The sequence below is a fragment of the Suncus etruscus genome, chromosome 17 (assembly GCF_024139225.1).
Source record: "Suncus etruscus isolate mSunEtr1 chromosome 17, mSunEtr1.pri.cur, whole genome shotgun sequence".
NCBI lineage: Eukaryota > Metazoa > Chordata > Mammalia > Eulipotyphla > Soricidae > Suncus > Suncus etruscus.
This window is the reverse complement of record NC_064864.1, coordinates 24,160,123-24,185,230: the sequence shown is the minus strand read 5'-3', so window position 1 is coordinate 24,185,230 and position 25,108 is coordinate 24,160,123. Positions and strand designations below refer to the sequence as shown.

Here is a 25,108-nt window from a genome sequence, read left to right as displayed (position 1 = left end):
AAAATGGAAGTAAAATCATTCTAAGTACAAAGTTTATAGTGACAGTGAAAGAAAAAAAGAGGGGGCCAAAGCGGTGGCGCAGTCATTAGGGTGTTTGCCTTGCAAACGCTAACCTAGAACGGACCTGGGTTTGATCCCCGGCATTTCATATGGTCCCTCAAGTCAGGAGCAATTTCTGAGCACATAGCCAGGAGTAACCCCTGAGCATCACCGGATGTGACCCAAAAAAAAAAAAAGAAAAAGAAAAAAAGAAGATAAAGATAAACAGCAAACAACCTAACCTTAACCTCACCCCCAAAAAAAACTAGAAAAAGAAAAAGACTAAAACTGGCAAAAAGCTAAAAATAAAATAAATACCAGAGAATATAATGAAAAAGAAAATATTAAAGCAACAAGACAAGATCAACAAAACTATATTTGAATTTTTATAAATATTAATGAAATATCAGACTAAGAGAAATGAAGAGAGACTCAGAGCAATTGTACAGCAGGTAGGGCACTTGCCTTACATATGGCCAGCCTAGGTTCAATCCTCAGCACCCCATATAGAGTCCTGAGCAATTCCAGGAAAAACTCCTGAGTGCAGATCCAGGAGTAAGCCCAAAGCACTTACCTTGCATATGACAGAGAGAAAGGAAGGAAGGGAGGGAGGGAGGGAGGGAGAGAGGGAGGGAGGGAGGGAGGGAGGGAGGGAGGGAGGGAGGGAGGGAGGGAGGGAGAGAGGGAGGGAAGGGAGAAAGGTGGGAGGGGAGGGAGGAAGGAAGGAAGGGAGGGAGGGAGGGACGGACGGACGGAGGGAGGAAGGAAGGAAGGAAGGAGGGGAGGGGAGGGAGGTGGGAGGGGAGGCAGGGAGGAAGGGAGGAAGGAAGGAAGGAAGGAAGGAAGGAAGGAAGGAAGGAAGGAAGGAAGGAAGGAAGGAAGGAAGGAAGGAAGGAAGGAAGGAAGGAAGGAAGGAAGGAAGGAAGGAAGGAAGGAAGGAAGGAAGGGAGGGAGGGAGGGAGGAAGGGAGGGAGGAAGGGAGGGAGGAAGGGAGGGAGGGAGGTGGGAGGAAGGAAGGAAGGAAGGAAGGAAGGAAGGAAGGAAGGAAGGAAGGAAGGAAGGAAGGAAGGAAGGAAGGAAGGGAGAGAGGGAGGGAGGGATGGAGGGATGGAGGGATGGAGGGATGGAGAGAGGGAGGGAGGGAGGGAGGGAGGGAGGGGGAGAGTGGGAGGGGGTGGGAGGTACGAAGGGAGGGAGGAAGAAAGGAAGGAAGGAAGGAAGGAAGGAAGGAAGGAAGGAAGGAAGGAAGGAAGGAAGGAAGGAAGGAAGGAAGGAAGGAAGGAAGGAAGGAAGGAAGGAAAGAAGGAAGGGAGGGAGGGAGAGTGGGAGGGGGTGGGAGGTACAAAGGGAGGGAGGAAGGGAGGAAGGAAGGAAGGAAGGAAGGAAGGAAGGAAGGAAGGAAGGAAGGAAGGAAGGAAGGAAGGAAGGAAGGAAGGAAGGAAGAAGGAAGGGAGGAAGGGAGGGAGGGAGGGAGGGAGGGAGGGAGGGAGGGAGGGAGGGAGGAAGGGAGGAAGGAAGGAAGGAAGGAAGGGAGGAAGGAAGGAAGGAAGGAAGGAAGGAAGGAAGGAAGGAAGGAAGGAAGGAAGGAAGGAAGGAAGGAAGGAAGGAAGAAGGAAGGTCAAGAGAAGCCATAAACAAATTCAAGAAACTCAAGAGAAGATATTATTAATGGTACTATATTTTTTTAAAATAATGACTGTAGGGGCCAGAGCAATATCACAGTCATAAGGCATTTGCCTTGTATGTGGCCAACACAGTACAGACCCCGATTCGAACCCCTGCATCCCATATGGCCCCTCGAGCCTTCCAGTAGAGATTGCTGAGCACAGAAGGCCAGAAGTAAACCCTGAGCGTTGCCAGGAGTGACCCAAAAACAAACACAAACAAGAAATAAGAATAATGATGACTCTAAAAAAAATCCTTTGAATTATATCCTAACAAATTGGACATTCAGGAAAATAAGGATGACATACATACCTCTGTTTCTAAGAACCTGGGAGTGGAACCTTCTTCCTGAAAGACTATCATTTTCACATCTTGATGCCTTGCTTGCCTGACTAAAGCCCATTTGGAGTAATACTTAAATGCTGCTGGTGCTGCTGTCCCATTTCTATCTAAGCTGTCATCACTCTGGCACTCCCAAGCTTCACAGTTACTACACAACACACACACACACACACACACACACACACACACACACACACACACACCATCCATCTTCAGCTCTCAAGCACTCCACAATTCAGTGAAGGTGGACCAGCCCCCAAAGGCTACATCCTCCAACTCGAGGACCCTCTTCAGCCTCTTTGTGACTCTTTTCCCACTCTCAGCCCCACTTGGTAACACTTATTTCTGAAACTCCACCCAGACAGCCACTCAGAGCTCCAGTAACATGTGGGACAGTCTCTCTCAAGACCTGGGTATCTGTCCCCTGCATGGTGGAAATCTCCCCACTCCTGCACCTCAGAATCCCCAGGACTTAACACAGAGCCAGAAAAATATTGCAAGCTCAGTCAACACGAGAGTGGATGCTTTCACACAAGACATCTCTTCAAAGGACATGCCAGATCATCGAGGCAGAGCCCTAACTGTTAGAGCCTTGGCAGGTGCCCAAAGCTACTAGACACAGAACTGAGGCTTCTGGACTGAGGGAGTGAATTGGCAGGACAACTGAGATATGAGCAGAGGGCATGTGCCCATCCCTGAGAATCAAGCTGTACTCACACTGTTCAGCCCATTCCTGCTCCTCCTTCTCGTTGGCCTGGCTCTGCAGCTGCGCTTGCTTCAAGGACCAATACAATTCCTGGGCCCTCTGCTCCTCCTGCAGGCGAATCTGCTCTTCTCCTCGCTTCCTCTCCTCTTCCTCTTTCCTCTAAAATATCAGGGAATATAATGGTGTCAGGTGAGGGTGACAAAACATCAGTGTTCTAGAAAGGCCCCTGTGATTCCATTGTGTATTGAACAGACCATGATATCAGGGGATAGCCACTGGTGGTTTCTATATGCGGAAATGGCAAACATTACACCTGATGGGACTATTGAAAAGGTTATAAGGGTTGAAATATGTAGAATGACTTGAAAGCACTAATATTTTCTCACAAGTAAGAGACTCTGTCTGGACTGTCCTTGGCCCCACTTCCTCTGGGGGAAGCAGAGAGAAGAGTTGTGCAAGCAGGGAGGAACATATGGCCTTCTTAGAGGCCAGTTAAACAGGATATGATCATGTATGTCTTCATCTTGCGTCTGGCTAAGATGTTTCAGGGACAGGCTTGAGGTCTCCAGATCTCTGACCTTGTGTTTCTTTTCCGCTTCAAGGTTTTACATCAAAGTAAATGCATGATCTCAGTGCATATTTAGTCACAACAGCTAGACAGTGGAACGCCCTGAAAATGTTTAGAAATGAGGTTTTCATGCAAATGTTGCAAAGCACCGCATTCCACTGAGAATTGGCATCAAGCAAGAGCAAAAATCCTTCTCCCTCTTTCTGTCACAGGAATGTCAGCTAGGACTCCAAGTTTGGGAAGCCATTCCTATGTTGTCATGCCACTATTCTCCCAGCTCATCCTGTTATTCTCTAAAGTGGTGATTGCTATCATTCATTCCAATCGCTCTCAGTGTAGTTAGAAATTCTTTATAAAAGCATATAATCCTGCCCTACATTTGTGCCAGTATTTATTAAAGGAATGAATAAATACTGAATAAGTGAATCTGCTTCCAATCCAAAATAGAAGCAAGCATATGTCAAATAGCCATTCTAAGCTAAAGTTATGTGTGGAAAGCAGCAATTCTACAAACCACCTCCCCCACCATGCTGGGGGGCACAGAGGCCACCATTTTCCATTATTTCAGCGGTTCCTGCATGTGATAGCATCTATGTCTGAACGGCGCTGTTAATGTTTGATGAATCTGTTCTAGACATGAACTACTGCCTCTATTTTTTGAAATATGGGTTGTTAGCACTTATATTTATCACACAAATACCCACTCTGTTTCTCCCTCCTCACCCTCACAGTAAATTTAAATCTTGGTTTGTTGCTAAGTGAATAATCAGTGAAGAACTTTTTTTTCACTTTCTACCATCTCTACAATGTGGGTATATCTTAAAACTTACAAGTTAACTTTTTATAGACAGTAAGGACTAGAGTGCATGCTTTGACTGCAGAAGGCCCAGGTTTGATCCCTAGTAACATTTATGGTACCCTGGGCACAGGAGTCCGGAGTGACCAACAAGTAGCAAGCTGGAGTAACCCCAGAGTAATACCAGGTGCAATCATCCATCTCCCATCCTATAAGAGGAGCCCCAGGCTTCAAAATTAGGATCTGGTGGGATGCAAGTCTGGAAGCAAACGTCAAAATAATCCACACAGTGAAAGGGTGCAAGAATAGGTTCAGGAATTCCAGTACTCAAGCCAAAAATCCTACTGCACAAGCCTTCTGCACCTAAATACGGTAGTAAAGCAGTTTAGTGGAGGAAGACTGAAGAATGAGCGTTTTTCCTTCCTAAAACCCAGACTTTGGTTCACAAGAACCAGACCACACTCTAGGGTGGAGAAGGAATATCAAGTAGGGAGGGATCCAGTAATCCTACCACCAGATCACACCCTAGAGTGGAGTATGAATACTGATAAGGGTAGGACTAGTAATCCAACATGACCCAAAAATAAATGAATTAGAGAGAGAGAGAGAGAGAGAGAGAGAGAGAGAGAGAGAGAGAGAGAGTTTTCTTCTTAAAATACTGCATTTTAGGTCTGGAGATATAATATAGAGGTTAAGAAGTTTGCCTCACTTCCAACAACCCTAATTCACACTACTTATGATCCCCCTAATACCACCCAGGGTCACTCATGAATACAGCACCAGAAATAGCTCCAAGCACTACCCGGTATGCTTTCAGCCCCTCCATCCACAAACCATCCCTCTTCCATCCCTTCCACACACAAAAAAGATTCCTCCGAGACCAAGGAGATAGTAGAGGGATTAAGGTGCTTGCCTTGCATGCTGCTGCCCTGGTTCAATACCAGGGCTTCATATGGTTCCTCAATCACTACCAAGAATGATTCCTGAGCACAGAATTGGCCCTAAGTGCCACTGATGTGGCCTTCAAAATCATTTTCATCATCTGAAAAGATAGTGCAGCAGGTAATATGCTTGCCTTACACACTTGCACTTGAATAACCCAGGTTCAATCCCCTGTGATGTATGTCATGCCACAGGAACTGCCAGTAGTGTTCTTGAGCACAGCCAAATATAGTACACATGATGATGATGATGATGATGATGATGATGATGATGATGAGACTGGGAAGGTAGTACAGTGGGTAGGGAGCTGTCTTACACATGACTGACAAAGGTAAGATATCTGGCCTTCAATTTTTTCCCCCAAGTCATACCAGGAGTGATTCCTGAATCATATGTAAACCCTGAACATTGCCAGGTATGGATCTCAATCAACAAAAACAATAATAGGTGATGATATATTTTATAATTCATGACATTAAATATAGAAAAATATTATAGTAATGAATTTTTATTTCAAGTATGTTTTTCCCAAAATAATTATTCACTCTTGGAGTTGAATATCGATATTTCTCAAACTCTTTGAAAATTGATAGTAAATTTTGCTATTTAATCAAGTGCGAATTCCTCTATGAACAGCTATGCTTTGAAAGCATTACTCACCCCACTGCTCTCTTGTTCTTCTACTCAGCTGGTGTCCTGACTGTGCACCTGCTGAGGTTTGCCTTTCTGTGACTGATGCATGGCAGGCCCTGGCTCCTGCCTTACTAAGCAACAGCAGAGTTTATTGTGGTGTCCCATAAGGGTGCAGAGACACACACTCTCACTCCTGGCTGCTAATAGCCATAAGCTACCCTCCTGAGCTCATTTGGCTGAGCATAGAATTGGACCAAAAATCATTTTCCTGGGCTGGGAGATAGCTCACAGGGCTGGAATATTCACGAATGCCCAAGCCCAATCCTAAACACAAATGGCCCAGCACCACCTGTAACAGGCCTTGTGGCCTCCAGCAGTTCTGAGCTCAAGCAGCACTGCAGAATCACAGCAGAGTCACCAGACCTTACTACCCAGCCATGAATCACCAGGAGTGGTTTAAGGTCCACAGTACCACCGATAAAGTCCCATACCTAAAAAAGGAAAATAAATCACTTCCTGCAGAACTTTGAAAAACTTGACTTCCTCGTCTTCTCCACATCCAGAACCATCCCCTGGAGCACAGGATGTAGCTCAGAAGAAAAGCATTTTTCTTGCATGGATGAGGCCCTGGGTTTGCTCCCCAGCCTCAAACAAAGAATCATTGGAAGCACCATCTAGACTCTCATTCTTCTACATACGACACTGATTTTTTTGCCTTTATCACTTTATACTGGATTTATTTAAACTCTATGGGCTTTAGTGTAGCTGTTCTTTCATGAATAGTGTTAGGCACCTGTTAGGGCTTCATTCAGCCTGCAGGTCAAGTTTTTTTAACTACAGTATAGCTCTGTTATGCTATATGTACTATATTATGTCTATTAATATACTACATTAATCATATATTAATTGATTATATATTAATATAATATAATGTCTATTCTTCTCTCTCATATGTGTGTATATATATACAACACACATACACACACACACACATATATATATATCTCTGTCTCTGTGTCTTTTTCTTCCAATTTTGTTTTGGGGCCCACCCAAAAGTACACAGCCCCCCTAAAGTCTACCAACACATGAATGGCTCTAAAGAGCATGGCTTACATATGCCACGCAATATAATTCCATCTTTAAGAAGAAGGAAATCTGAGTTGAAGAGATAGTATGGAGAATAAGTCTTTTGCCTTGCACCTAGATTAGGTCTTTCTCCTAGTTCTGTGCTCAGGGATCACTCCTAGAGAAACCACATGTAGTACTGAATATTGAGCCAGTATCAACAGTATGTGGGGAAAGCACCATGTCCCCCTGCTTTTTTCTATTTCATGATTTGACAGACTTTCTCTACCACAAATTATCCCCAATGTTTTACTTGTTTGGTTGGTTGGTTGCTTTTTGTTTTCTTTTCATTTTGGGGGTCGCACCCTACAGCATTCAGGGACTACTCCTCACTCTGCATTAAAAAATCACTCCTGGAAGATTCAGGGGACCATATGTGATGCTGGGAATTGAACCCAGGTTGGTCACATGCAATGCAAACACCCTACCCACTGTGCTATCACTCTGGCCCCTCTCCTGAAGTTTTATTTCAGATATTGCATTTGTTCTTCCTTTACTTCTTCCCTTTTGTTTTGATCGAAAACTCCTTTTTGCTTACAGGGTCCAAAACTTGTTTCACAAATGCAACCGTTAATCTCAGAGGAGTATAGTGCTTTTTCTCTGACAAACATTCTCGTTCAGGTCTGCTTTTGTATGTGTTTGTTTTGTTTTTATTAAAGTTTCTTTTTTGGGGGGTGGGGCCTGTTCTTTATGTTGGAGGCTTTGCTCAGACAACTTCCCTTCCATCCCAGAAACATACCAAGTGTGTACTCAGGGATCCCCTGATGGAGGATGGGGAGGAGGGCCTTCTCTCAAAATGACAGTGAGGGTCCCTTCAGCATAAGAAACAGGAGGATATGGGGCCAGAGTGGTGGCGCAGCATTAAGGCATTTGCCTTACACGTGGCTGACCTATGACAGACTGCAGTTCGATCCCCCGTATAGTCCCCCAAGCCAGGAGTGATTTCTGAGTGCAGAGCCAGGAGGAACCCCTGAGCGTCACTGGGGGGTGGCCCAAAAACAAACAAAGAAACAGGAGGATAATGCCAGTGTAAATACTTGACTGATGTACCCAGGATTTTGGCACCTGGTCACTAGCTCAAATTCCAGAGCAGTGTTCCTCCCCCATGTGGCAGAAGTTAATGGGGAAATGGACAGTTAAATAACTAACGGTACCAGTCCACCATTCTAGGCTGTTTCGCTGAGTTAATTTCCAATTTTACAGGTAAATGAAACTATGTTTTAATGGTTTCTCTTTGGGGTGTGTGTGTGTGTGTGTGTGTGTGTGTGTGTGTTTCTTTCCTTTTAGGGGTAGGCCACACTTAGTGATAGTCAGGGTTACTTACTACTGGCCCTGCACTCAGAAATTACTCCTGCTGGAGTTTGGGGACCTTATGGGATGATAAAGATCAAACTTTGGTAAGCTAGATGCAAGGCAAATGCCTTGTTCTCTATAGTATCTCTTCAACCCAGATTTCCTTCTTTTAAAGATAGAATTATATTGCTTGGCATATGTAAGCCATGGTCTTTAAAGCCACTCACGAGTTGGCAGACCTTAGAGAGGCTGGTGAAAGGGAAAAAAAAATCCAGTTACCCAGTTATAAATTATTTCTGAGGACTAGAATTGAAACTGCATGGTTTGTTTCTGTTTATTTAGGGCCACACCCAGCAGTGCTTAAGACTTCTTCCTAGCTCTGAGCTCAAGGATCACTCCTGGCAGTGCTCAGGGAACCATATGAAATGTCAGGGATCAGGCCCGGAGAGATAGCACAGCGGCGTTTGCCTTGCAAGCAGCCGATCCAGGACCAAAGGTGGTTGGTTCGAATCCCGGTGTCCCATATGGTCCCCCGTGCCTGCCAGGAGCTATTTCTGAGCAGACAACCAGGAGTAACCCCTGAGCACTGTCGGGTGTGACCCAAAAACCAAAAACCAAAAAAAAAAAAAAAAAAAAAGAAAGAAAAGAAAAAGAAATGTCAGGGATCAAATCCAAGTTGGCCACATGCAAGGTAAACTCCCTACTCACTGTACTATCATTCTGGCCCCAAACAGTATTGGGCACTTGAAGTTAGCTAAAAATGCAGAACTTAAGTATCTTCAATAATCTTCAAAAGTAGGTAATTAGGTGATTAATAAATTGATAAGTTTGACTGTGGTCATCAATTCATAATGTATAACAAAACATCACATTTTATGCTTCAAATACAAGTAATTTATATTTGTGATTCATATACCTCAAAAAAGTCCAGAGGAAATGCCTACAAATTAATCTATTACTCCATGGCAGGATCAATACTCACTCCAACTTCTACACCCAAGGGTGGGATGACAGCCAGGAAACCAGAAATCTGCAGTGACACAGTCTCAGAGGAAAATAACTGGCCATTTACTGTGACAAAGCAAACTCTTCACCAGGATGGGAACAATAAAAGAAAACATTTTGCAATTACAAACAAAGAGTATTGCTTTTTTCTCTCCTGGTCTTGTTAAAATAATTCAACTCTCACAGCTAAATTGCCTAAAAATTCTCATTGTTGCCGCTACTGTCAGAATCTTTGGCCCATTTGTGATCACTGAAGGAAAATGCACCTTGTTTCGTTTTGGCAGCAAACAGCTAAAATAACCAATGGCAGATAAGCAAATTCGCCCTTCCACTTTAGGAATCAATTGCCTTTTTTTTTTTTTTGGCAAGCCCAGAGTTTCTGCTTGGTCCAGCTTATTCAATCCCCCTTCTCCTGATAACCCATCTGTAATAGCACACCAGAGAAGCCCACAGGAGCCCAGGTCCACTTCACCCCAATGGAAAATGTCAATGAGACAGTAGCTTTTTCTGGAAGGTTTTTCTTGCTAGTCTGGCCCCAATAGCACCACAAGAGGATTCATTCAAAATAAGCAGTCTGGTGTCCTTGGTTCCTCCATGGCCAGTTTCCAGCACAATCCAGCAGACAGTAGGGGCTTCATGAACATAGACCACAGAAGCAAATTGGGTTATGAATGCACAGAGCAGTTACAGGGTGTCCAAAGACCCAGGAAATTAAAGGGAAAAACATTTCACAATGTCTTATTGATGCCAGCCTTGTCCAAGAGAACTGAGATAAAGATCCCAACCTTAGAGAGGAAACTAAGCAATGGAAAGTCTTTCCACCAATTATATAAAGTTAATGGGAAGAAGGCAGTGACCATTTCTATAGCTGTTGTCAAATCAGCTCTAACTTTGAAGGAGAAAAAAAACAAAAGGAGAATGGTCTTGAATAGAAAATGGAGAAAAATTAAAGGCAAGATCACTGTACAGCTGTCTGGACTTTATCAAGGAATCTGGAAGGAAGCTAGTAGAAAAGAAAGGTCATATGACCAGAAGAAGGAAGAGAGAGCAAGTGGGATCCTTCTTTTCCAGATTCTGCATTTGCAAGAAAGGAGCAATCCAAAGTAGTTTTGTGAATAAAGAACAGGTGTGTGGGGGGGGGGGGCTTAATCAACTTTCAAAGATCCCTTTTTATTTAAAGAAATTTCATATGCCACAACAAATGACTTTAAAGAGCAGGTTTCCATCTGCCTGCATGTACTGTTTTTAAAGTTCTCTCTTTAACTTGCCACAAGATTCCAGGACTCTCTCCACCGAATACCAGCATTTTTCTAAAAGTGATTTTCATTCTCACCTTTCCTCCCACCAGGAGAATTTGTAGAAAATGCCTCTAGACATAAACTGTCAAAGTGAGTCCTGTCAACTTTCTTTCACCACCAGCAACTCTTCCATGTGCCCTCCTGCCCCGCTTCCCTCTCCCTCTTCTGAGTGAAAAAAAAACAAGGCACAGCAAGTCCAAGCATATTCACTTCCTTCTATATCTACACCTCCTTCCCAACTCCCCATGGTAGCTCTCGATGAAGTTGGACACCTTTGCCTTTCCTCGCCTGCCATCTTATTGATGCTAACCCTTATTGATTTCACCTTCACCATTTCTCTAGAACCATCTCCCTCATCTCTCTTCATCATCAGAATTCCAGCCAGAATCTCTTTATCTCCTGACCTCACTCCCCACAATCTTCCACCCCTTTTCTCATACCATTGCCTCCAGTTATCCTCATCAAGTTTCATCTAACCATGTTCCCTTTGGCATCTAGATCCTTGCATCTCTGTTCTTCTCCCATAGAATAATCTATCTCCTTATAGTAAGCCCACAGACTTCTTGGTCTCCCTTCCAGGGCTCATTCTAACTTCACTCCTCATATAATTTCTTTTTCTCACCAGCAAACCAGTCATCTCATATAGCTATGTTCTGCTTCCAGTCTTTGCACATGTCCAGTCTTTAATGGGGTTCCCCTTTACCCTTTAGTTGGCCCCAATATGAGGTTGCTCTCAGGTTCTTTCTCTCTGTGTCTCTGTGTCTGTCTGTCTGTCTCTCTCTCTCTCTCTCTCTCTCTCTCTCTCTCTCTCTCTCTCTCTCTCTCTCTCTCTCTCCCTACCCAACACAGACTCCCTGTATGTCTTTTTAAGTACAATCACTTTTTTTGGCTACCTTCACCGCTCCCTCAAAACAACCTGCATTTAAATTTTAAGAAAATAAAGACACCAAAAAGCATTAAATCCAAGAAATGTTGTCAGTCTGCATGCAAGACTCATATGATATTAGAATCTCAATACTGGCCATATTGGAAATAGAGCTTATTTCTGGAGCTGGAGCAATAGTACAGCAGGTAGAGCCATTCTCTTGCATGTGACTAACGTAGGCTGAATCCTGGCATTTCACTTGGTCTCCCAAGTAACTCCAGGAGTAATCTCTGAGTACAGAGCTATAATAAGTAAGCCCTGAGTACTGCTGAATGTGGCCCAAAAACAACAACAATAACAACAAAAAGCTAACCTGTAGCCCAGTTACTACATTGGCAAAGCTGTTTCAGGACTCTGCTCAGTAACAAACTACAAAAAAGAAACTGAGTGGCTTAAAATCATCTTCTTGGACAATAAGACTCAGTGATTCAATATTATAAAAGTACAGCAATAACATCAATGCCTTTCTAATAAATATCACTGAATAGGCATTGTTGTTGTTGTGAGGGAGGAGAATAATAACAATAATCCCGCTGTATCTCTAATAGGAAAAAATGGATAAGCTTAGTCAAAGATATCTTGATATTAAAGAGCTATGATAGATTCTTACCTTAACAGATGTTAATTTTTGTTTGTTTTTTGTTTGTTTGTTTTTATTTTGCACATCCAGCAGAGCTCAGGGATTACTCCTGGCTTTGCGTTCAGAAATCATTCCTGGCTGGCTCAGGGATGGCTCATATGGAATGCCAGGATTCGAACCACCTTCCATCCTGGATCAGCTGTGTGCAGGCAAATGCCCTACCACTGTGCTATCTCTCTGGCCCCCATATGTTAAATTTTATTTTAAAACTATAATAATTAATCAAATACCTGTTGTTCAGGAATAATTCAAGAAGAAATATGCACATAAATTAAAAAGGAAGCTATTAGAATCTAGTCCAGTGAGAGAAATTAAATAAACAAAAAAGTGTTGGGACAACTGGCTAACCATTGGAAAGAAATTAAGAGAATGGAGCATAGAAATGGAACATGGCATGTGTCCAGCCTAGCTCTGATCCAACACTACAGGTCACTCTGACTCCAATAGTGCTGGGTGTGGCCCTGACAGTTCTCAGTGCCAGAGGCCCAAGCAACACCACAAACTCTGGCCCTCACATTGATCCATCAGGTCTAGTTGGCCAAATAATGTCAGGTGGGCCCCTGAACCACCTGAACACCAGTTTAAAAAGCCCACAAAAATATAATAATAAAAGTAGAACCCTCTGCTAGGATATCATAAGAACTTTGGTGTGAAAGTAGTGCGATTTATCCACATATAGGGCTGTAAAGTTAAATCCCTGAAATCCCATACTGTTGTGAATGAATAATAAATAAATCCATAGAAATGTTTGAATTAAAATGATACTTTACTCTATATATATGTGTGTATATATATATATATATATATATATATATATATATATACACACACACACACATACATACATACACACTAGGAACCAGAGAGATAGTTCAATGGATAAAGCGCAACCCGAGCACTCCTATGCTGAGTTTACTAAGAGTGAATGCAAATTCTAAGAGAAGAGCCAAAAGTCAGCCTTGAATAATGCCTGGTGAATATTCCCCCAAACCAAATATAAATACAAAACATATACAAAATGCAGAGTCACATATTTTGAAGATCTTCTAAGCAGTTTATACAAAGTCGAAGTATCACCCCCAATTCCTGATATCTGGCTAGACTATTCAAAATAAGACCCCCCCCACCCTAAAATTCAGGGCTGCTCAGGCTCTCTGGTGCAGAGAGCCACATAGAGGCACTCAGAGGCCTCCAGGGCCACATCTGATGATGCTCAGGGGAACTTGTGATACCAGGGATGGAACCAAGGTCAACCACACACAAGGAGTGTACTTTTATCCCTATCTCTTGGGCCCCCAATTAATGTCTCCATAAGCTTATGAGTGGCAAATTAAGCATATTACAGGAATTCCTCATAATCCTCAAGGACAAGCCATAATTGAATGTGCATGTAGGACTCTAAAACCCCAATTAATGAAAAACAAAATATGGGGAATGCCCTGACTTGATTTTCTATCCTTATCTTTATTTTCTCTAAAGTTTCTCATTCTTACCATAAGGAGAGCCCTGCACCGATGCTGAAAAACATTTCTAGGAAGACCTACCAGTTCAAAAGACAATAATTTGCCTTTAATTTGGGTAAAAACTGAACAAAGAATGGGTAGCAGGAAACTTAATCATTAGAGGAGGATATGCATATATTTCTCCTGAGGATAGTTCGTGTTGTCAGATATCATCAGCCTTGATTACAGGAATCAAAAAGTAGTCTTCTGTTTTCTTTTTTCTTTTTCTTTTCTATTTTTTATTCTTTTTTATTTTTTATTTTTTATTTTATTTTATTTTTTTTATTTTATTTTATTTTTTATTCTGTTATTGGATAGATATTCAGAAGTGAAGCTCTGACACAGTGCCCCATACCAGCACGAAGTATTTAGAAGATAATGACACTGAATTCCTAATCCTTCAGAGATTTCACTCTAAGATAAAATTAGGTTTAGATTCATTTATCTCTAAGATAATAAAATTTTGAATGCCTGCCTATACAAAAGTATTATAAACAAAATTAAAGAAAAATGAGAAAATATTTACAAAATAAATTATTTTAAAGGGCAAAATCTCCCCATTATATAATAAAATGGAGAGGTTTTTTTTTTTAATTCACTAGGTAAATACCATGAACATAAAATTCACAAAATAAGAGACTGGTCAGAATTATTTTTTAGTTCATTTTGAGTTTTTTCACAAAATGTTTTAAGTCTTCTTATAGTAAAAAATATCCTACACTGAAAACTATCATAAGAATGTGAATGAATGAGGGAAGAAAAAGCCTGTCTCAAGTACATGTGTCGGGGGGTGGGGAAGAGGGAGATCTGGGAAATTGGTGGTGGGAATGTTGCACTGGTGAAGGGGGGTGTTCTTTACATGACTGTAATCATACAACTATAATCATATTTGTAGTCATGGTGTTTAAATAAAGATAATTATAAAAAAATATCTAAAAGTGGGGAACAAGCAAGAAAAAAACCTTTTTTTCTTTTCAAACAACCTAATCTTACCCAAGGTTTGTAAAGCTCTTTAGCCATTTCCAAACTCTCCCAAGAACAAGGAGATATGCAAGATTGCTAACCATTTCCTATCCTGAGCCAAAATATCTGAAATTTTGTCTCCCTGAACCCTCCAAAAACCTCAAAAAAGTCATTGTCATTACCCTAGTTTCAAATACCAAAGTTAAGGCTTAGGGGAGGTCAACAAGCTTCACATGGTCCACAGCAAAGGCACAGAAACAGGGGCCAGAGAGATAGCATGGAGGTAAGGGCATTTGCCTTACATGCAGAAAGACGGTGGTTCGAACTCCGGCATCCCATATGGTCCCCTCAAGCCTGCCAGAAGCGATTTCTGAGCATAGAGTCAGGAGTAACCCCTGAGTACTGCTGGGTGTGACTCAAAACTCAATGCATACACATCCCACCCCCAAAAAAAGCACTGAAACTGGATCCCAGCTATTCAAATCAACGCTTCCCAGACTTCATTTCTACACTCCTGGTTTGGGATACCTGTCTTTTGATTATGGCTTTATCCCAAACTACTACTACATATGACCTGAGCAAGTCCCTTCCCCTGTTTAGCCCTCAACTTTTTCCTATGTACAGTAAGATAGTCAGATGTTACGTGAAATTCTTTCTTACCTGCCAAATTTCTCTTCTCATAAAGCACTCAGGATCAATCATCACTATTTTGAACCAGATATCTGGTTGTGATTCGGGAGCTAGAACAAGAGACTGCACACAGAAGTTCCAGGCATGGGCTTACCTTGAATTCTTCATGGATTCGTTCTTCCAAGGTTTTGGCAGCCTTGCGGTCCTCCATCTCTACTTTCCACTTCTCTGCCAGGATCCGGGCTTTCTCATTGGCCAGAGCATCCCGGAACTTCTTGGTGATCTCTGCCTCTTTCTTTCTCCTTCCAAGACAACACCATAGGTATAAACTCATGAAGAACTACATAGCAATACAATTCCTTGTAAAGACAGTAAGCAGTCTTCTATTTGATGTCAACAAAACTCAAAGTCATCAAAGGTGGAGAGAAACTAGCATTCTCCTGTTTTGGGGGTATAAATCAATAGCACTGTTCTGGAAATCAGGAGAAAAGGACCATTTCTATCTCAAATGTATAAAATGTAGGCAGGAGATATTATCAGAGGATTTTTTTTAAAGTTATAAATAATAAACAACCTACATGTCCATCAACTGCAACAGTAAAACGAGATTCTTGTGTAATGGAAAACTCTATAGTCATTTGGAATAATGTCTAGATCTCTAGGAAGTCCTTTCTGAACTATGTGAATTAATATGAATTAAGCCATTTGCAGTGTTCATGAATGGCAATTGGGGTTATCTTAGGTTGTAGGTGGTTATTACAATTCTAAAATAAAAACTATTATTAAACATCGGGAGATGAAGAGATGTTGAAGTGAACTTCCTATGGATTTTTCCAAGGTTAGCAAAATTGTATTACAGGTGATTTATGGCAAAAAATGACTCCAAATCTCACCAGAAACTCAGCTGCTAATCTCATGGGAGAAAGGTAACATGGAGAGGAATAAGCAGGTCACAGGTAGGAAAATCCAAACTACTGTCCTGTTTCAGGGGCAATATGATGAAGAAAACAACTGACACCATTGCATGCCTTAGCACAATGATTCCAAACTCCATCCATATAGAAAGGGTCTTATTATGCCTATCCCAAAGATGAAAACTGGAGCCCCATATCATTTCCTTCCAAAAGGATAGAGCCAGGAATTAAACCTCTGGTCTACCTGATGGAGGTGCCTTGATCAGATATTAGCAGAATTTTGTTTTGTTTTTGTTTTTTTTGTTTTTTCGGGCCACACCCATTTGATGCCCAGGGGTTATTCCTGGCTAAGCGCTCAGAATTTGCCCCTGGCTTGGGGGGACCATATGGGACACCCGGGGATCGAACCGTGGTTCTGATCCTTGGCTAGCGCTTGCAAGGCAGACACCTGACCTCTAGCGCCACCTCGCCGGCCCCAGATATTAGCAGAATTTAAAAGAATCACCCAACTGTCATTCAGATCACCAACTACAGTCCTGAACTTGCACCACCCTAATACTCTACGTTCCCCACATATGGGTTCTTCTCACCAGAGCTCTTCTGCTTCCTTCTGTGCCTGCAGTCGAGCCCTCTCTGCAATCAGCTCTTCTGAGATCTCTTCGTAGGGTTTGTCGCCGGGGCCTTCTCCCATGATCCAGACCCAGACCTCACCATCTGCCCCCAGGAGCCACTGGATGTGCTTGGCACTTGCTGCCTCACAGCAGAAAAATAGGATGGAAGAAGAAAGAGGTATGAATTTTCAGGACTTAGGCTGGCCATGAACAAGCATCAAACAATTATGCAGAACACTTTCATCTATGGAACATTCCAGAAAATCTTCAGTGCAGATTCCTTCCCTCACCACCTCTGTCCTAGAGGGAAGTCAGTCAGCCTGCCTAATCTGGTAGCCACCACTGGAATCACTAAAGGAAGTCTCCTGAGTTAGCACCAAATTACAGTTCAGCTTGCTCTGAAAGGAGACAACTGTGTCATACCCAGGCCAAGACAGCTAGGATTTGGGGGGTTCTCTGCCCCCCTGTGCCACCTCTCATTCTTTGCACTGACTGGAAATAGGGAATTGAAGATGATGAAGCTTCAAGTCACAGTGGCCTGGGTGCCTAAGTCTTCCTGACCTACATCAGGCTGTAACATGACCAAGAAACAGGCCTGTGTTGTACTATGCCTCTGAGATTTTTCAGTTTGCTTCTTGCAACTGAAACTATCACAACTAAAGTATGAATCTGGTTCAAAAAGCTAATGGGGGTAGGGGGTTCTTGCATACAGATGATCCCAATTTGATTCCAGGCACAGCATAGGGTCCCCCATGAAGTGCCATAGATCACTCCTAAGCACCACCAGGCATGGCCTCCAAACCAGTAATTGAAATAAGATGAAACAAAATGGAAATCTAGCCTCATAGTGAGGAACTGCTAAAATAGAAGCAGAACCACCATGCCCTGATGCAGCTTAACCAGTGGAATGGTTGGAGATTCGTGATATTAGGGAGCGAGACACATGGTAATGTTAATAGATACAGTCATTTGAAAGAACTCTGTCTACTGAGCCTTTAACTTGAAGGAAAGCGGTTGGTGAATAGAGAGCACTGGTAGGGCCACTGAGCAGCTGTTTTTGGTAGCGATGCTATAATGACCAAAAAAGAAAGAAAAAAGAAAAAGAAATAGAGTTCAAGAACTGAGTGTTTGCAGGAAAAAAACAAAAAGGAATGGAGAAAATAAAAGTTTGGGACTTAGGGGCCGGTGAGGTGGTGCTAGAGGTAAGGTGTCTGCCTTGCAAGTGCTAGCCAAGGAAGGTCTGCGGTTCCATCCCCCAGCGTCCCATATGGTCCCCCAAGCCAGGGGCAATTTCTGAGCACTTAGCCAGGAGTAACCCCTGAGCATCAAATGGATGTGGCCCGAAAAACCAAAAAAAAAAGTTTGGGACTTCATACGATCGGAAAAACCACCTCCCAGTAGAGCCCAGGTTAGAGATGGAACTTTTTTTTTTGATGACAGCATTATAGTTTATGTTTTATTAAAGCATATCCAAAAAATCTTAACCTTATATGAAAATATACATACTGACAATAATCAGTTCATTGGAAGTTGCATACACATAATTAAAATAGATTCTAAGCATGAGTTTTGAAACCAGTAATTAAATATCAGTTGAAATATAGTAATCTCTTGTCTAAAAATTGGGGACCAGTAACTTAATAAATGCAAAAATTAAAGGCTCCAAAGTACACAATGACAGTCCATTGAATCTGCATTTATTTCTGTGTTTTTGTTAGAGATGGAACTTTTAAAGGATTTTCATGATAGAACCTATGAAAGAGACCAGGTGAATAGTGTCAAAGCCACTTGGGACACAATATTCTTGTTAACCATAAAAATTAGTCATCAGATCTCTAACGGGGAAGAGACAGGATGTGTAAGGGACCAAATGCCTAGCTCCCCAGCTCTTGTGTTAGACCAAGGTCATGCTTCTAGCTGTAGTCCCTAGCCTGTAAGTACAGCAGGATCATTTCTAGTTGAGACGGATCCACTGGTGGGAAACTTGAAGAGTCTTCCCTGGACAGAAAGACTTCCCAGAAGCCCCCACACAGCTGCTTGCCCTTCTGTCAGCTCTCCTCTGTCCTATCCTCCCCTCCCAGGCATCCCTTCACAAAACCCACATAGGATTAATTCTACTTTTTGTCTCTGTTTCTCAGAGGAGCTAGGCTGCCACAAACACATTAAGAGTGCAATCCTCATAACCTTCTACCAAACACCTACCTACAACCTTTCCATTGAAAGAAAGGGGTACATGGGCCTGGAGAGATAGCACAGTGGCATTTGCCTTGCAAGCAGCCGATCCAAGACCAAAGGTGGTTGGTTCGAATCCCGGTGTCCCACATGGTCCCCCGTGCCTGCCAGGAGCTATTTCTGAGCAGACAGCCAGGAGTAACCCCTGAGCACCGCCAGGTGTGACCCAAAAACAAAAACAAAAACAAAAAAGAAAGGGGTACATGACATAAAGAAGCTAAGAAGCTCAGTTCATTTGTGAGTTGTGTCTAGAAAAGAATTTTAGAGGTTATTTCTGGAACATGGAAGTGAACCAAGCAGGAAGTGTCAAAAATCGTGGAGCTAGATTTTAAAAAGTCATTGCTTGCTCAGGACCGAACCCATCTTTGGTGTCCAACCTCAGGAAGAGGAGACTGGTCCACAGGGCATGATTTTCAGCACTTACTTTGGCTGAGACCAATTAAAAGATGAACAGGAAGCATCTCCTCAAGGGCATGGTCAATGACTATTCAAAACTCCCTCTTGCCCACTGAGGTAATGTCTCAGAGCCTGTCTACAGGATGCAAAAAAGCTGTGAACCAATGGAACTTCCAATCTCCCCTTTCCAGAATAGATATTTTGCCTTCACCCCAACATGGGCTATTGTATCTAAAGATATTTAGATATTTATACAAATATAAATATTTGTATTTAGAAGACACATCCTCATAGCTTTATCCCCATCTTGCAGACCCCTTGAAGACTATGAACTAAATGAAGCTGGATACAACAGCTGAGGAAACTTAAAGGTCTTGGTGATTAGGTGTGTATACCTTGCATGTGAAAAGTTTTGAGCTCTATCCTTGGAAACAAATGCCTCCCAGAACTCTAGAAGCCTCCTACACCTCTAGGTCTGAGCAACACTTTCTAGCATTGAACTGGCCAACCGAGCACCACCCAGAGTGTCTACAGGTTCTGTGCACACACAAAGACACCCCACCCCCTAAAAAGAAAGTGGCAGTTATATTTGTAGGAAGAAGACAAAGAAATTACGTAGGTGACCAGATGACAGTTGGTGACAATAACCATTCCATGTCCTGCAACCCATCTCTTCCTCAACCACCAGTTGACTACTGCTCTCTATTTCCCTGTTTTCCCAAGGGGCCATATGGCTGAATGAAGGTCCATAGAATATCAGGGGAAATGTTTTACTTTTAATTTTTATTTAAACACCATGTTATAAGGTTGCTCAGAATACTTTATTTTTTCCACAGATAACATTGTTCATGATTTTGAGTTACAATTATACAATGTACAACAACCTTCACCCGTGAGGAGAAATGACTTGGGTCACCTTCAGGTCAAAGCAGTATGTAGTTGCATTTATAGTCTCCCTCTCATCCACAAAGTTGAAATAAATAGCTCCAAGATGGTAAAATAAAAAAGAGATTTAAAAAGAAAGCATTTGATGCAGGAGATATTTGAAAGAAAGCCACATGGAAGAACAACCTAATTCACATCAAACTGAGATGTAATCAAGAAATAATCATCCCTTGTATTAGTCCACTAAAATTTCCAGCTTTATCTACTGCAGGTGGTGGCATTAATCCCATAACTAATAAATATATAAGGATATTGCAATTTTTAGTATGTTAAAAGCAATATAGCAACAGAGAGATAGGTTTAATTATGGCTGCTAGAAGAAGGAAATCAGTTATAAATAGAATTCTAAAACTTCCAAATTAATAATGGGGAAAGTAAGTGATAAATTCCAATAAGATTAATCCTGCAAAAAAAAAAAAAAAGAAGGAAAAGAGAAGAATACAAAAGACAGATAACTATTGCATCAGGCATCTATTCAAACCCATAATTCTTCCTTACCCAAAAAATAATCACATTTCAGGGACCAGAGAGATAGTACAGAGGTTAAAGCACTTTTTTGTTTTGGACATGGGTCAACACCATTCAAATTCTTGGTACGACATATGACCTCCAGTGCACCACCAGGGGTCACTTTTGAGCACAAACCCAGAAATAGACCCTGAGCACCACGAAGGGTGGCCCCAAGAGCATAGAAACAGGGGCAGGGGCACCATTTGTTTAGGATGTGATAGTTTTATTTCAGAGAAAGCAAGTTTCCACCCAGCCTCAATGGACAAATAAAATCGGCCTATGCCCATCATGCAATATTATTTTCATTGGCAAGTGATTAATCTGGTAGGGCCCCAATGTCACCATTTTTGACAAAGGAGATGTAGACAAAAGGCCCCCCCCAAAAAAAGAGCTTTCCTACTTCAAACCAAGATGAGAACTCCCTAGGAAAAACACCTTTACCTATCTTTAACCTGTAATCTCACCTCCTTCAAGAAGTAATAGTTGGAGTGACTGGCAGACTTTTGCAGCCATGAGGAAGCATTTCCATCAGAATATACAGAAGTGGGTCCTAAAATGATCTTGCTGGACACTGAGATCCATACAGAAAACTGAGCAAAATACAGAAAACTCGGATCCTTGATCTTGAAAAATAAGGAGCACCAAGGAATAAGGTTTTATAATTGTTTAAATAAATGTGGCCACATTGATAAGGTAAATAGGCTCCTGGCCTCAATGAGTGGATGAGCATTCAGACAAATGAAAACTCTGAGAATTCTTGAGACATTAGAGCAACAGTACAGTGGACAGGGTATGAGCTTTGCACACGGATGATCCAGATTCAATCCTAGGCATTCCATATTGTTCCATAAGCATGACCAGAAGTGATACCTGAGTGCAAAGCCCTACATACCACCATGTGTGGCCCAAAATATAAAATTTTCAAATAATCTCCTAAAGATACTCCTCCTGTGATCACATATTAAGTATCTTTGAGGTGTTCCTGAGCCTGCTTTGCAAAAAAACATGCTTGAGAATTTGTGCTTCTCTTCTCTCCTGCCAACTGTGTAAATGCCTCTTCCCCTTTCAGATGCCCTTGGAAATGAAACTTCTGATCTTTTTCAAGGTCCAACTTTTGGAGAATAAGCTCAGTTGGGACTGCCAGAAAGAATTTAAGAGAATTCCAGAGGAGTCTTCCAAGACACAAAAAGTGTTGGTTGGTTTTTCATTAGCTTTCAGAAAGAATTTTTTAATAGCAATAGGAGCTATTTCTTTCATTAAGTATTTATTAGTCATGTATTCTGCTCCTCACCATCCAGTGCATCCCTAAAGCAGGCAACAAACATGAAATAGAGTTGAAGTCCTAACTCCCACATATTTTTATAGGCACAAAAATAGGGGGAAATTTTTGATCTTCCTATTTAAAACTTGAGACTGTCAGGTAAAGTTTAAAAATATTTTAGAAGACCAAACTAATAGTACAGTGGGTAGGACACTTGCTTTGCATGGGGCTGACCTGGGTTCAAACTCCTGTACCCCATATGGCATCCCATGCCTGCCATGAGTGATCCCTGAGCTTAGAGTCAGAAATAAACTCTGAGAACAGTTGGGTGTAGCTCAAAGCCACAAGAAATATTTTTTTGGGATCAGAGAAGTAATAAAGAAGTTTGTTTTGTTTTGTTTGGTTTTGGTTTTGGGGCCACACCCATTTGACGCTCAGGGGTTACTCCTGGCTATGTGCTCAGAAATCGCCCCTGGCTTGGGGGGACCATATGGGACGCCGGGGGGGGGGGGGTCGAACCGCGGTCCATTCCTTGGCTAGCGCTTGTAAGGCACACACCTTACCTCTAGCGCCACCTTCCCCGCCCCATAAGAGAAGTAATAAAGAAGTTAACATATGAGACGCCATTTTCAGGGAGGGACTTCAGAGCATAAAAACCGGCTATCCTTTGCAAAAGCTGGCTCCCTGTGTGTGACACCAGGCGGGGAAAATCCGCGAAAGTACACCGGCCCAGTGGGGCTCAGCTGTGAAAGACTGTGAGTGTGACCTGTCTATGTCTGTCTACTGTCCTCTTGCGTGAAACTCTTGCGAGTGGGGCAAAAAGAGGCTCAGAGGAGCACGGCCGCTCCGCTTCGCTACACGGCCGTGCACTCTTTCTAAGGAAAGAACTCCATTGCAACAAGAAGGAAAAATCACGCTAAGAACGGCGCTATATCACAGAAGCAAACATTTCTCTCTGGACTGTCTTCTCTGTTACATGCTCGGGCCTAAGATTTGACCCAGTGTGAGGCTTCATCCACGGAGGACTCCCCTCCCTTAGAGGCAAGTCAGCCCATCCAGAAAGGGAGGAGCCAGAGGAGTGTGCTGCCTACATCATATAGACAATGAATACCACTACAACACGTAGAAAAACCCACAATACAAATGTGACAATGGGGAAACAGCGCAGGCCAGCATCAGACATAGAGAATGAAGATGACAATTCTGAGGACCAGATAATGACTGAACAACTAATCAACCTCTCAGATAAGGACTTTAGACTAGCAATATGGAAGGTGCTCAACAGACTCCAAGAAACCATGGATCGAGTTGAACAGAACACTAATAAGAACCAAGAAAATATGAAGGCAGAAATGACAAAACTCCAAACTGAAATAACATGTCAACTAACAGGCCTGAAAAAGTCAGTAAACGAAGTGAATGACAAAATGGATAAGCTCTGGGACAGGGTATCAGAAGCTGAGAATAGACTTGGTGCTGTGGAAGATGAGATACATAACAATTCCATACAGCAGGAGAGATTGGACAAAAAACTTAAAGCAAATGAGCAGACAATGGAAAAATTAGTCAAAGAATGGGAACAGAAGAAAATAGAAGTCTATGATAAGATCAACAGAAACAACTTAAGAATCATTGGAGTCCCAGAGACCCAGGAAGAAAATTTCCAGGAAGAATCAATGGTCAAGAACATCATTAAAGAGAAACTTCCAGAGCTAAAGAATATATGTGATCAAATCCTGCAGGCCCGAAGAGTACCAACCAAAAGAGACCCCAGAAAAACCACCCCAAGACACATCCTAGTCACAATGACAAATCCCACAGATAGAGACAGAATTCTGAAAACAGCAAGATCAAAAGGGGAAATCATGTTCAAGCAAGCTTCCCTGAGATTTACAGCAGACCTGTCACCAGAAACGCTCAATGCCAGAAAGCAGTGGTGGGATATTGTGACAAGACTGAATGAAATGAATGCTTCACCCAGAATACTATACCCAGCAAAACTCACTTTCCGGTTTGATGGAAGAATACATGGTTTCACAGACAAAAAACAGCTCAGAAACTTCACAGACACAAAACCAGTCTTAAGAGAAAAACTGAAAGACCTAATCTAAGACAAGACTACCCAAAAGACACACCAAATTTTGAAATAAAGATGGCGTTAAATCCCAGGACAATTCTTTCTCTCAACGTCAATGGACTAAATGCACCAGTTAAGAGACACAGAGTGGCTAAATGGATCAAAAAACTCAATCCAACCTTCTGCTGCCTACAAGAAACGCACCTGAATAGTCAGAACAAACATAGACTCAAAATAAAAGGCTGGAGAAAAGTTATCCAAGCAAACAACACCCATAAAAAAGCTGGAGTGGCCATACTAATATCAGATAATGCAAACTTTATACTCAGGAAGGTTGTAAGGGACAAAGACGGACATTTTATATTAATCAAGGGGTACGTAGAGCAGGAAGAATTCACTCTCCTAAACATATATGCACCGAATGAGGGGCCAGCAAAATATTTAATACAACTGCTGACAAATCTGAAAAATAATATCAACAACAACACAATAATTGTGGGGGACCTAAACACGGCTTTGTCAACACTGGACAGGTCAACCAGACTGAAACCCAACAAGAATATACTAGACCTGAGGAGAGAAATGGAAGAAAGAGGCCTAGTGGATATATATAGGACACTCCATCCCCAGAAACCTGGATACACATTCTTCTCCAATGTACATGGGACATTCTCCAGGATAGACTACATGCTGGCACATAAAACATACCTCCATAAGATCAAGAGGATAGAAATTTTGCAGACTACCTTCGCTGACCACAAGGCTCTGAAATTATTTGTGAACTCCAAAGGGACTCAGAAGAAACACTTTAACACCTGGAAGTTAAACAGCCTCATGCTCAATAACCAGTGGGTCCGAGATGAAATCAAGGAGGAAATAAAAAGGTTCCTGGAAACAAATGACAATAAAGACACAAACTCTCAGAACTTATGGGACACAGCAAAAGCAGTACTGAGAGGAAAATTTATAGCTTTGCAAGCACACATCAGGAAGGAAGAAGGAGCTTACCTGAGTAGCTTAATGACACAGCTAATAGAACTAGAAAATGCTCAACAAAAGGACCCAAGAATAGGAAGACAGAAGGAAATAA

The 25,108-nt window shown here is 42.1% G+C and overlaps 1 protein-coding gene across 2 annotated transcripts in view; it reads right to left on the bottom strand.

The window, feature by feature from the left end:
* The window catches only part of SH2D4B (SH2 domain containing 4B), a 77,550-nt gene that overhangs the window by 36,256 nt on the left and 16,186 nt on the right, over positions 1-25,108 (bottom strand). For both annotated transcript variants that reach the window (XM_049790702.1, XM_049790703.1), the window contains exons 2-4: positions 16,577-16,740; positions 15,227-15,374; positions 2,764-2,911 (exon numbers count right to left, since the gene is read on the bottom strand). In XM_049790702.1, the coding sequence (XP_049646659.1) occupies positions 2,764-2,911; positions 15,227-15,374; positions 16,577-16,740 (460 nt within the window). The remainder of the gene's footprint in view (positions 1-2,763; positions 2,912-15,226; positions 15,375-16,576; positions 16,741-25,108) is intronic.